Source organism: Echinops telfairi, unplaced genomic scaffold, assembly GCF_000313985.2.
Source record: "Echinops telfairi isolate 266 unplaced genomic scaffold, ASM31398v2 ScPeMD7_53;HRSCAF=182, whole genome shotgun sequence".
Classification (NCBI taxonomy): Eukaryota; Metazoa; Chordata; class Mammalia; order Afrosoricida; family Tenrecidae; genus Echinops; species Echinops telfairi.
Window position 1 is genome coordinate 13,039,425 of NW_022103951.1, and position 12,859 is coordinate 13,052,283.

The 12,859-nt window shown below is 46.2% G+C and overlaps 1 protein-coding gene across 1 annotated transcript in view; it reads left to right on the forward strand.

Moving 5' to 3' along the window:
* Positions 1-12,859, forward strand: part of PIR (pirin) — an 84,946-nt gene that overhangs the window by 24,645 nt on the left and 47,442 nt on the right. Inside the window, exons 4-5 of the mRNA XM_045290680.1 lie at positions 8,825-8,908; positions 10,266-10,472. Of these exons, the coding sequence (XP_045146615.1) occupies positions 8,825-8,908; positions 10,266-10,472 (291 nt within the window). The remainder of the gene's footprint in view (positions 1-8,824; positions 8,909-10,265; positions 10,473-12,859) is intronic.

Genomic DNA, 12,859 nt, shown 5'->3' on the forward strand with positions numbered 1-12,859 from the left:
CTGTCCCTCCGCTTTACCAAGCATGATGTTCTTTAGGAGTGACTAGCCTCCCCTGTGAACATGTCCAAAGTATGTGAAATGAAGTCTCACCATCCTTGCTTCTAAGGAGCCTACTGGCTGTACTTCTTCCAAAACCTATTGGTTTGTTCTTCTGGCAGTCTGTGATACATTCAGTATTCTTTGCCCGCACCGTCATTCAAATGCATCACTTCTCCTTGGGTCTTCCTTATCCACTGTCCAACTTTTGCAGGCCTCCTATGAACGACGGAAAATACCACGGCTTGGGGCAGGCACACTTTAGCCTACAAAGTGACATGCTGGCTCTTTAAAGAGGTCTTGCATAGCACGTTTGCTCAATGCAGTATGTTGCTTGATTTTTTTTGACTGCTGTTTCCATGCGCATTGATTGTGGATCCAGAAAAAACTAAAATCCTTGACTTCAACCTTTCTCTGTTGATCATGATGTTGCCTGTTGGTCCGGTTGTGAGGATTTGGGCTTTATTTACGGGGAGTTGCCATCCATACTGAAGGCTGCAGTCCTTGATCGTTATCACCGAAGTGCTTCAAGTCCTCCTCTCTTTCAGCCAGCAAGGTGGGGTCATCTGCCTGTTGCAGGTTGTTATGACTTGCTCAGCATACAGATTGAATAAGTGTGGCCACAGGTTACAGTTCTGATCTACACCTTCCTGCTTTTAAGCCAGGAAGTAGGTCCTCATTCTGTTCCGACGACTGCCTCTTGATCCGTGTACAACTTCAGCCTGATCATGATGCAGTGTCCTGGGATTCCCATTCTTTTCACGGTTAGTCGTTGTTTGTTACGATTCACACAGTCGCATGCCTTTGCATAGTCAGTGAAACACAAGTAAGCATCTTGCTGGTGTTCTCTGTTTTCAGCTAAGATCCCTCTGTTGTCAGCAATGCTATCCCTTGTTCTACCTCTTCTGAACCCTGATGGAATTTTTGGCAGCTCCTGTGGATGTACTGCAGAAACTAGGGTTTAATTAGCTTCGGCAAAATGATGCTTGCATGGGACATGAACGATGATATTGCTTGCTAATTTCAATAATTCCCTCATTCGGTTGATTCTCTTTTCTTTGGAATGGACACAACTATGAATCTCTTCCATTCAATTTAGCCAGGTAACTGTCTTCCAAACTTCATTTTGTTTTTCATAACCATTTTGGGGAGGTAATACAGCTATCATATCATTCCATAGTTCAATCCCATCAAGCACTATTGTCCAATTGCTGCCACAATCCGTTTCCAAACATTCTTCTCCTGAGTGCTTCCAATGCTTCCTCAGTTTGTTGAAACCTTTCAGTTGGTTTAGGGAGCAATGCCAGGAAGAAGAATGACATCAGGGCTGGAGGGTAGAAGGATGGGCTGTTGCGTTTGCCTTTGCGGTGGGCTTGTGATTTGGGAGACCATGTGTGTTAGAGTAACCGTAATCGTTATGGAAGCAGATTCCCCGGCCTGTTTCTTCTGCAGTGCTTTTGAGTGGGTTTGAACTGCTAATCTTTGGGTTACCAGCCAGCCAAGCTCAAACCATCTAGGCCACCCAGGGACCTTCAGGATGGGTTGCTGTTTAATGGCCTGATTGAGCAAAGTCCTCTCTGGTTGTTTTGTTTGTTTCTTCTTGTTGTTCATTGCCATTGAGTCCATGTAAACTCACACTGACCTCATAGGTGCAGAGGACAATGGCTCCATAGGGTTGTGAAAGCACTTGTGAATCACTTTGGCTTTTGAAAAGTACTTTGCTAAATACCTTGGAAGTAGTCAGGTGCTGAACTGTTTGCGCCACTACTCAGGGCCTCCTTTCAGTCCTCTCTGTCTTTGTTGGCGTTGCGGCTTACAAATTGAGCTGCGAACCTCGAGGTCAGAAGTTCGAACCTCTCAGCCACTCTGTGGGAGAAAGATGAGGCAGTCTGCTCCTACAGAGATTTCTAGTCTCAGAATCCTGAGAGAACAGTTCATTCTACTCTGTCTGACAGACACTGTGAGTTGGCATCAACTTTGTGGCAATGGGTTTCATTATTTGGATTAAGGATTTGACAGTTGAGTAGAGACCCGAAGGAAGTGAGGCAGTGGGCTCTGAAGGTGTTGAGGAATATATGTCCCACGAAGTACCAGGTTGGACCTGTGACCAGACCACCAGTGAGATCTCAGTCGGCAGAAATGTGGCAGAGGTGGTAAGGTGAGAGCCACCTGATTGCCTTGAGCCCCATGTCACTGGCTGTGCAATATCTCTGAGGTAGTTTCTTTGTACACGAAGAAACAGCCCAAGCAGGTAAAAGACTCGTTCCACCTCTCACAACTGGGACATGGTAAGGCCTCGATTTCCAGCAGATGTGCCATTGCGTAGGCATTTGGTTGTGTGGACCATGACAAACTCTGGATGGCCTTGAGAAGAATGGGAAACCCAGGACACTTGGTTGTGCTGCCTCGAAACCTCTACGTGGATCAAGAGGTAAGTGTGGGCACAGAATAAAGGCATACTGCACGGTTTAAAATCAAGAAAGGTGAGTATCAGCGCTGTACCCGCTCACCGTACTGATTCAATCGGTACGCGGAACAAATCATCCGAGAAGCTGGCTTCTATGAAGAACTGGGATTGGAGGAAGGGTTTGTTAGGAACAACCTGCGGTATGGAGATGACACAGGCCTGCTTGCTGAAAGCGAGGAGGACTTGAAGCCCTCGCTGATGAGGGTCAAGGATTACAGCCTTGAGGATGGATTATGATTCAATGTCATGAAGACCAAAATCCTCACCACTGGACCAATAGGTACAATCACAGTAAATGGAGAAAAGATTGAAGTTGTCAAGGATCCAAGGTCAATGCTCATGGAAGCAGCAGTCAAGAGTTCAAAGGACACTTTGCAGTGGGTAAATCTGTTGCCCAAGCCCTCTTTCAGGTGTTGAAAAGCAAGGATGCTCCTTTGAGGACTAAGGTGCGCCGGCGCCAAACCAGGGCATTTTTAATCATCTTCGAGTTATGTGAACGTTGGACACTGAGTAAGGAAGACTGAAGAAGAATGGATGCGTTTGAATTGTGGGGCTGGAGAAGAATGCCGAAGGTATCGTGGACGGCCGAAAGAACAAACCAATCTGTCTTGGAAGAGGTACGGTTCGAATGCTTCTTACAGCTGAGGATGGCAAGACTTCATCTCACATACTTTGTCAGGAGAGACCAGTCCCTGGCGAAGGACAGCATGCTTGGTAAAGTGGAGGGGCAGCAAAAAGAGGAAGACCCTCCCCAAGATGGATTGGCACAGTGGCTGCAACCACGGACTCACGCATAGGAAGAATTGAGAGGCTGGTGTGGGACCAGGCAGTGTGTCTTTCTGTTGTCCATAGGGTCACTATGAGTCGGAACTGATTTGACGGCACCTTAACAACAGATTTCCATCTCGGGCCCCAAGCATGAGAAGTTCCCTGAGGCAGGACCCTGGCCAGCAGGGGACAGTGTGTTTGGGAGGCCCAGAAACCTAGTCGCCTTTGTAGGGTGGTGGCAGGGTCGAGGAACAGGTCTAGTGACTGCACTCGAAGGCACCTAATAAAGAACAACAAGTAACTGGCTAGCAAAAGCACATTTTTGTTAGAACCCCTTTTGGCTGTGGGGGCAGCAGTGGCTGAGTTCACTTCTTGTGATTTTCCAGGTTTCATCCAAGTCATTGAACACGTTTGAATAAGCGTTGGGTCCATAGACGAGTGGCTTCAAATGTGATGTGCCTGTCCTGGAAAACCAGTTAGCAGCTCTTGTTATGCCAAGCACATCTTGCTGGTATGCTTCTCAATCAGCTCCGACCTCAACTTAGGGTATTTTTCCTCTTTTTCGTACCCGGCTACCATGCAAAAACAGCCACTACTTAAATGAAAGGAAAATATATTTCCCCCATAATATATACACTTTGCACTTAAGAATAAGACCTGCCTTGATCACGTCAGATGAGACTGTTGAGCTCGTGTGTGTGTGTGTGTGTGTGTGTGTGTGTGTGTGAATACCAGCCTGGAAGAAAGAGAAAATGCAGATCTGATACTATCTTGGGCTGTAATTCTTCCAGACTCATATTTAGCTCCTTGAGGCCGTTCCACCCTGTCCTGCAGGGAATCGGAATCTACTCGACAGCAGTGGCTTGTTGCTGTTTTGAAGAACTGACAAGAAAATGTTGCTCACAGGAAAGATGTGTGGAAAGCCAAGGACCAGGAGGGAAGGAAGAAGCGGGATCAGGAAGTTTGTCAAGTCGATTCAGTAACACCTGTTTCAGATTACAAGTCTCTGACTTGATTAGAGGCACGCAGTTTTGGAGTTTAAACATACCACGCGTGATTCCCCAACCACCCCTGGCAGTGCTCCAGGTGTTTGTGATTATGTAACGCCCCACAAAAACCATCTGGATTTTGTCAACTCTCAAAAGTACTGGAAGTACAGCTTGAGCCCCCACCCCCACCTAAGTCCTCTGCAGGCATTAATTTCTCCATATGTCTCCGTCTAGTATTATAAACTAAGCGAACAAAAATTCTCATTACCATCAAGTCGACTTTATAGAAAGAGTGGCACGCCACTGTGCTTTTCTGAGGCTCTAAGTCTTTACGGGAGCAGAAAACCTTATCTTTCTCCTGTGGCTTGGTTGATGGCTTTGAACCGCTAACCTTGTGGCTAGCCGTCCAACACCACCAGGGCTCCTTGCATTTAGATCACTTTGCAAAATAAAGAGTGAATAATAAATAACAATTACCAAAGGGTCAATGTTTTGTTTGTTTTGTTTTCTCCCAAACACAGACACAGGTATGGTGTGAGGCTTTCTTAGGGAATAGGAAACATTAGATTAAGTGTAAGTTTCGTGGATCAGACTTCTCTCTCATTCAGCATTCATGGTGATGCTCATTTTCCTACTACCACAGCAAAGAGGGCACCCACACCAGGGAAGGAGAGAAAACGTGAGGGAAACGTCTGCTTTTTGAAGCCTTTGGAAAACTTTTTCTTGGGAATTGGGTTGAGGTCTACAGATCGGATCATCAGTTTGGTATTCAGCCACTTTCTGTTTTCCCTCCTTGCTTGCGATCCTCTCAATGGAGCAGGACCCATCCCACTTTCCTCCTACTGTTTCCAGTTTGCATTCCTTCTTCTGTCCCAATGGCTGACCTTTGTGATCTGGAGAAATGCTGCCCTTTTGATCTACGGGGTTCTGACCTCCCTACAGTGGTCCTCTCATTGCCATCTCGATCTTGTAGAGCGTTTTTTTACAATCGCTGGCATGAGAAGGAGAACCGTTGACAGATAACGGGGTCAGGCACATCTTCTCCGAAAAGGACCACAGGGTATATCTAGGAGTATGTCAGATGTCATGAGCCACTGACTCAGGAGCTCAACTCCTCAAGCCGGCCGTCCTAGCGTGAAAGCAGCTATAGGCGAGCCGTAAAGGAATGAATGTGGGTCTTTGCTAATGAAACTTCATTGACGGAGGCTAAAATTTGAGTGTCCTATTGCTAAGCTTTTGATCCCCCCACCTACCCACCCAACCCTTGAAAAATGTCAAAGCTATTCTCAGCTCGTGAGTCCCACAGAAACAGATCACAGTGTTGTGACCCCTGGAATAGAACATCATTCAAAAGGCATGTCTTCTTTAGACTATTGTGCCTTTTAAAAAAGAGGGTGGTTTTATAGTAATGGAATGGTAATGTATGGATATGGTAGATGTAGAAATTAAAAAATCAAACGGCACGTAAGCCTGTAGGACAGAGTAGAACTGCCTCATAGGGTTTCCTGGACTGAAATCTTCCTGGGAGCTGATGGCCTGTGAGTCTCGTGCGGTTGATTGTTCTCAGGAGCATGTACCTCTCTGGTGTTCTTGTCCATCTTATAGGCCTGCTTTTCACTGGGATGAAAGTTGAATCGTGGAATGAGTTTCATTCCAGGCTTGAAGGGGAACACAGAGCCACAGTCTCAGAGTTCTTTGGCGTTGCATTTGCCAAGTCGACAGGCACCACCTTCTGAATAAGCGATCAGATTGTACCTGACGCTGAGTTGACTCATTGTGTTGAGTGTGGTTTGGGGCAACTTAGTCAAAAGCTCCCTGATCCCCCAAAGGTGTTGAGATAGTTAAGGTTTATTGTGCCAACCTGGCATGGAAAACCCCTGCCAGTGCTAAGATGCTTACACGCTCACTGGATTCAGAGATTTTCTACACCCTGGCCTGTGATCCTCCTGCATTTGGCATCATTGTGTGTGTTTTTTGAGATTAAGGAGAACTTTGTAGATCGGTGTCAGACATGTGGGCTAAGTCGGACTTAGGGGTTTAGACTGGACGGAGTTAGGTTGCTTTTTGAATGTACACTTACCCTTTATACAAACATACCCTATATACTCTCTTATACATATATGAGTTTCTCTGGATTTGTTTCCCTAGTTTACCCAGACTAATACAGGTGTCCTGGCGTCAAATTCAAGGTCCGTGTTGTCAGCTTCATATTTGCCGGACCCATTTTTCAGACAACTGACAACCATCCAACCCATGAGCATCCAGAAGTGCTTGGCTTTCAGTGCCGCCTGCAAGAGTCTAACGGCAGTTCTCGGCAGCTGTCTTACCATTTTCCATGTGGACAGACAGAAATGAGTGAAATGTTCATGGGGATGTATGTATTAGAGCCTGGAAGGACCAACCTGGTCTTCTTTAGGTTTAGCACTTCTATACAAAAAGAGAAGTTTAAAAAATATCCCCAAAGCCCTGTCTCCCACTCCTACCAAGTAAACCTGAAACCTTGTACATGAGGGATTTGTCGTTGTCAAAAACTAACCGGGAAATTGTACTGTTGCTCTTATTAGTAAGATTATTTGACTGATTGTATGTCTTTGTAGTAACATAACTTGACTTGTCCTGTGTTAAGGGCAAGTCTTGCATAGGATCTGTTTTATTTGCAGCTAGAAAAACCAAGATTTGGAAGCGAAAGAAAATCGTGGACGATCATTATTCGGACACTATGAGAGTAGACAGGTTTTCTCACCAATGTTAATGTAACATTAATGCAACATAATGTCAAATGAAGATCATAGAAACCAAAACCAGAAACCAGTTTCTATCTTGCCTTTAAAAATGGGACTAGCATTTATTTCAATAATCAGAACAAGGAGGCGATGAGCTAGACATACCGGGACTGGCTGGCGTTGGGGGTGGGTGCTGCTGGTGGGTGATTGTTGATCATGGACAAGTGGGAAATAGAAAATGCCTATCCCAATAGAAATGTGTCTGTCCAAGGGTGCCAGCCCAGCGGTGCAATGGACCACCCATTCCAAATGAGATCCAAGACACGTGGAGGTTGAGCAATCTCATGGCCAGGGCCATTTAGACATTGCCTCAGGGGCCATAAGTGGTGGAAAGGGGTGGGGGAGGGGAGAAGATAGCCTGTCCCTCCCTTTGGTTTCAGCTCAGCTGCCTTGAACTGTACCCAGGGTAGAAAGGGGAGTGTGGGCTGGCATTGCTAGTTCAGTAAATATCAAACTCAATCTTGTCGCCATTGAGCCACTTCCTGCTCCTGGCAACCCCCTCTGTGTGTTAGAGTCGAGATGTGAAACCCACTCATTATTCTGAAAGCATTAAAATACAAACCTCCATTTACTTAATTGGTGGCTTACTTATTCCAGGTATTATTTATTGAACAGGACAACTATCTATCATAGAGAAGAGATTTTAGAAACATTTTATAGATCCCAAGTGTGGTCTGTGGACTGAGGCTATAAATCTTTTGGTGGGGGGGGGAGGGTGTCAAACAGCCTCATCTTTCTCCAGAGGAGCTGATGGTGGGTTTGAACTGCTGACCAGTAGTTAGCAGCCAGACACCTAATGCACAGCACCACCAAGGTTCCTCAAAGCAAACCAACCTCACTGTCGAGTCGATGTCAACTCATAGTGACCCTATAGGACAGAGTAGGACTGCCCCTGTGGGTGTAAGAGACGCTAACCATTTACCAGAGTAAACAGCCACATTTTCTCCCAAGAAGCGGTTGGTGGGTTCTGTGTATTCAAGCTGCTGTTGTGGTTAGCAGCCCAAGTGTAAGCCACTGAGCCACCAGGGCTCCTAAATAGGACCCGTCTCTTAAAGGGCAGCTGAAGCTGACTGCTCCCTTCCCCCTTCCACTGCCAGGTGAGGTTTAGGGACACACAGCTTGGGGACCAAGAGTTAACAATACTGATAACAACCTTTCCGTAGTTATCCTTCTCTCTTACTCTTTTTTATCAATATAGGGTTAATTATAAAATGAAACCATGGCAGCATTTGTGTGAAAAACACACATGCATAAAGGTCGGAGCACCATGGCCTGGCCCTCTAATGACTGTGGTTTCTTTGGATTGTTTTACTTTTTGTCCTTGCTTTTCTCGCCCACAAAAAACAACCCCCTCCAAGGAGTGACTTGATTTCGTCTTCTTTCCCTTCACCCTTGTTTAATACACACTGCTCATTTTTTCTTACTTTCTCACATTTCCAAACTTTTTTTTAATCACTGTGAAAGCCGAAAAAAAGAAGGCTGTTTCTCATGCTGAAAGGTCTTTAAAAATCCTCTTTGGGATTTTTCCTTTTTGATAGAGGTGGGTACCTGGCAGAAGGGCACAGTTTCTTAGTTGTGTGTTTCCTTGCCTTTTCTCACTTCTGTTTGCTTTTTTAACACGCCCCCCTGGGGTCCAGTGACGTTGTCTGGGCTAGTACAGCCCTTTCCCTGAGGTTCTGCCCCTCCATGTTCTCAGCATTCTGAATTGCTCTTGACATTTTTCTGACCAACTCTCCACAGCCAACTGACACCTATTGTCTTCTTGTGTGTGCTTTATAAAGGTCTCATACCTGCTGGCAGGGGGGAGTATGGCCCATGAAGACTTCTGTGGACACGTTGGTACCTTGAACCCAGGAGACCTGCAGGTATGGTCAAGGACTTGCTGGGTAGTGTGCCCAGTGGATCCTCCCTTTTCCTAACCCTCTCTACCCTATTTTCTTTCTTTTTAAAAAAAATCATTTTCTTGGAGGGCTCTTACAGCTCTTATAACATCCCATACATACATCCATTGCATCAAGCATATTTGTACATATGTTAACCATCATCATTTCCCAGAATATTTTCTACTTGAGCCCTTTCTACCCTATTTTCTACTCCCTCCTTCTTATTGCACCTGCCACGTGGCCTGGGGCCCTGCCCACGCCTCTGGTCGGCTTCCTCTCACACACTTCCCTTGACTCCTCAGCCTCCTTTGAACTTCCCCAGCCAGTCTTTATCTGCTATGTCTCCAGATTAGTTTAGAGGGATAGTCCCCACTTATCTTCCATTTTCTCCTCCACTCACTGGCACAGGGCGGGGCAGTGTTGCAGACTGCTCTCGCTTTCTCCCACCGAGCAGCAGGTGGGTTTGAAGCACCGCCCTTTCAGTTAGCAGCTGAGCACTTAACCACTACATCACCAGGACCCCTGTGGCCAAGCAAGGAGGCTATATTGAATCCAGATCCAAGGTCACAGAGGGTCGATGGGGTGTCTGGTTGGATGCACTTTGCAGGGAAGATGGCAGTGCTTCACATGGAAGCAAGAGTCTTCCAGGAGCACCAATAGCTATCTTCAGACAAAAGTGCCGGATGGGCAGCTCTAGAGAGCTAGCTCCTTTTTGAGTGTCTGGCTGCCTGAAGCATCCACGCAGCAGTGAAGACATCAAGGGTCTCTTAAGCAGCAAGGGTGCACCAGAAGAAAGGCCTGGCGATCTGTCCCCCCTAAAGATGACAGGCAGGAAAACTCCATGAAGCAATTCTACCCTGATACACATGCGGTTGCCAGTGGTTGCAAAGGACCCCACAGCAAGGGGGACTCAACAGCTTTTGTTTCTCTGAAGGTTCGGCCCAGCTCCAGAGCGCCCCCCTGTTGGTCTGGCCGAAGCCTTTGTTGTAACTGCCTTGCCCTGGGCTTCTCCTCCGGCATGCCCAGTCCTGCCTGGCTCACCTCTGACAGGTGTATGTCCTGACAGGTGTATGTCCTCCTGCCACCCAGGAGGGGATTAAACCCCGGCGGGTGTGCCTGTTTGGGTGTGCTGACTCAACACGAGGAAGCTCAAGAAAGGTTTAGAAAACTGGAAAGGGCTCCGGTCAAGCCATCTGCCATCCGTGTTGTTGTTGTCACCACCCCTCCTGTCACCCAGGATCTCTGGTAGCCTCTGTGCAGGGACTGGCTCTGCGAGGCAGGTGCCTTGTGCCTGTTGCCCTGCCCTGACACTTGCCTCTTGTTGGTCTGCTGTTGGCAGTGGATGACTGCTGGCCGGGGCATCGTGCACGCTGAGATGCCATGCACTGAGGAGCCAGCCCACGGGCTGCAACTGTGGGTGAATTTGAGGAGCTCTGAGAAGATGGTGGCACCTCAGTACCAGGAACTGAAAAGTGGAGACATTCCTAAACCCAGTAAGAACGGCGTGACCATTGCTGTCATTTCTGGAGAAGCCCTGGGAGTGAAGGTAAGTTGTGGGTGTGTGTGGGGGGGGAGACCCCTGAAGTATGCATTGCAATAAGGCTGCTCCCTCCAAGGTCAACCCTTTCAAAGTCTCTCACAGTTCTGGTCCCAGAATGCCAAGGGCAAGCCTTGGGAACCATGCTGACCCCAAAAGTTCAGACAATTAACAGAAAGCAGGTGCATGAGGAGGGGGTACCCCCCAAACGTATTTTTTTTCAAAGCGATGTATTTAAAAAAATTTTAAAAACAACATTATCACCTTCAAAGTATCCTCCATGATACTGAATCCATTTGTCAAATCTGGCTGACAGCACCTCCCTCGTTTTTTCCTTCACCTCTTCGACATCATCAAATCGCTGTCCTTTCATGTCCCTCTTAATTCTTGGAAACAAAAAGAAGTCCCACAGAGCAAGGTCAGTGGAGTAAGGTGCATGGGGCAAGAGAGGCATGCTGTTTTATTAATTTTGCCAAAACCGGTGCACTGAGATGGCTGTGTGGGCAGGTGCATTGTTGTGATGGCAAAATCAGTACCCCGTCTGCCACAAATTGGGTCTTTTTTGTCACACATTGTTACACAACTTTTCACAATCTCTAAATAGAAAGCTTGATTAACAGTCTGACATGGTGGAACAAAGTCCAAATGCACCATTCCCCTTTTTTTCTCCCTACGGGGTGGCTGGTGGTTTCTAACTGCAGAGCTTGTGGTTAGCAGACCAATGTGTCATCACTACACCATCAGGGCTCCTTTTGACCATTGACCGGGGATGTGAATAGTCTTGCTCTCGAAGAGAGGGCATTGCAAAGTGAATTACCTCCACACCCCTGATCAACCCAGGCTCCTGAAGGGACTTACCTGGGAGTGTCCTTGATGGCGATCACTATATTGGGGGTTACATAGTCATAAGTCAGGCCCTGCCTGCCTCGGGGAAGCCGCTGAACCCATACCATAAACTGCGCTCTCTAACTTCATCCACGTGACCCAATCATGGCCCCGATTGCACTTTGGGAGTCCCACTGGTAACTGTGATGTATTAATCTGCCACCAACCATGTTTTTGTGACTTTTTTTCCCCTTCCATGTCCATTTTAAAGTTCTGTATCTCAGAATAAAACATCAATCAAATGAGGGGAGTGGGTGGAGGCTGAACTAGGGGAGGGTTTGATTAGTGGTTTGGAAGGTTGAATGCAAAGTTAATGATCTGAAATGCAAATTAGGTGAGGGTTTACATTTCAGGTCATTAACTTTGCACTGGGGCAAGAAGTGCAAAACCTCATGACACAGTGGTGTGTGCAAGTCCGAAGTTTGGAACCACCAGCCACTCTGGGGCTGGGGGATGGAAAGGACAGAGCTTTCTACTCCCATAAACAGTTACAGTCTCCGAAACCCACAGGGGCAGATATACCCTGTTGCTAGGAATCAGCTTTGACTTGATGGCAATGAGTTTGGTTTGGGGCAGCAAGAGTTGGGGAATGGGGATGAACTTGAGACCTCGTTTAGTATGTCTTTTGATTCTAACTTTTTCAGTTTGACTTTGGAAAGATGCAAATGTTTCCATATTGAAGCCGTCAGAGGACATCAGAAAAGTAACCCTGCCTCCCACGCCCTGCCCCTTCCACCCTGGCCAGAGCTTACAAACGAAAACAAATAGAAACAAAGGAGCCACTCAGAGAAAAGAATGGCTCTGCAGAGTTATTATGATGAAGATTTGCTTCTCTGGCTATAGATTTCTAGTGGGTGCTACAGTCTACATCACAAAGGATGGTGATAAAAATAGTCAGGTTTGTAGTTTTATTGTGAGTGTTCCTAAGATCGTTTTTTAAAGAATTTTATGTGAGACAGGCGTTCCAAAAATTCACAGAAAAAAATGCCATTATCTTTAAATCCCATTTTCCTACAAACCCATTGAAGCCCATGGGTAGAGTATAGTACATGATAAAACAAACAAGTATCTTAGTGTTATTAGCAATGGACATTATTACATGATAAAGAGACCCAAATGGAAAGTCTAAATGTTAGGAAACATGCCAAATTAAATACTAAATGAAAACTTTTAAAACAGTGGATGGCCATGATCTCTATGTGGCAACTGTTTTGTAGAAACTTAATATGATTTGATCATTTTGGGTCTTCAAGTTTTTGCTGATGTATTTTTGGCTCTTTGTTAGGAATTGAATGTGAGTTTATCAAGCGCAATGGCTTTCTTATTTTTTTTAATCATTTTATTTGGGGCTCATACAATTCTTAACACAATCCATACATACATCAATTGTGTAAAGCACATTTGTACATTCGTTGCCCTCATCATTCTCAAAACATTTGCTCTCCACTTAAGCCCCTGGCATCAGCTCCTCATTTTTCCTCCTCCCTCCCTGCTCCCCTCTCCCTCATGAA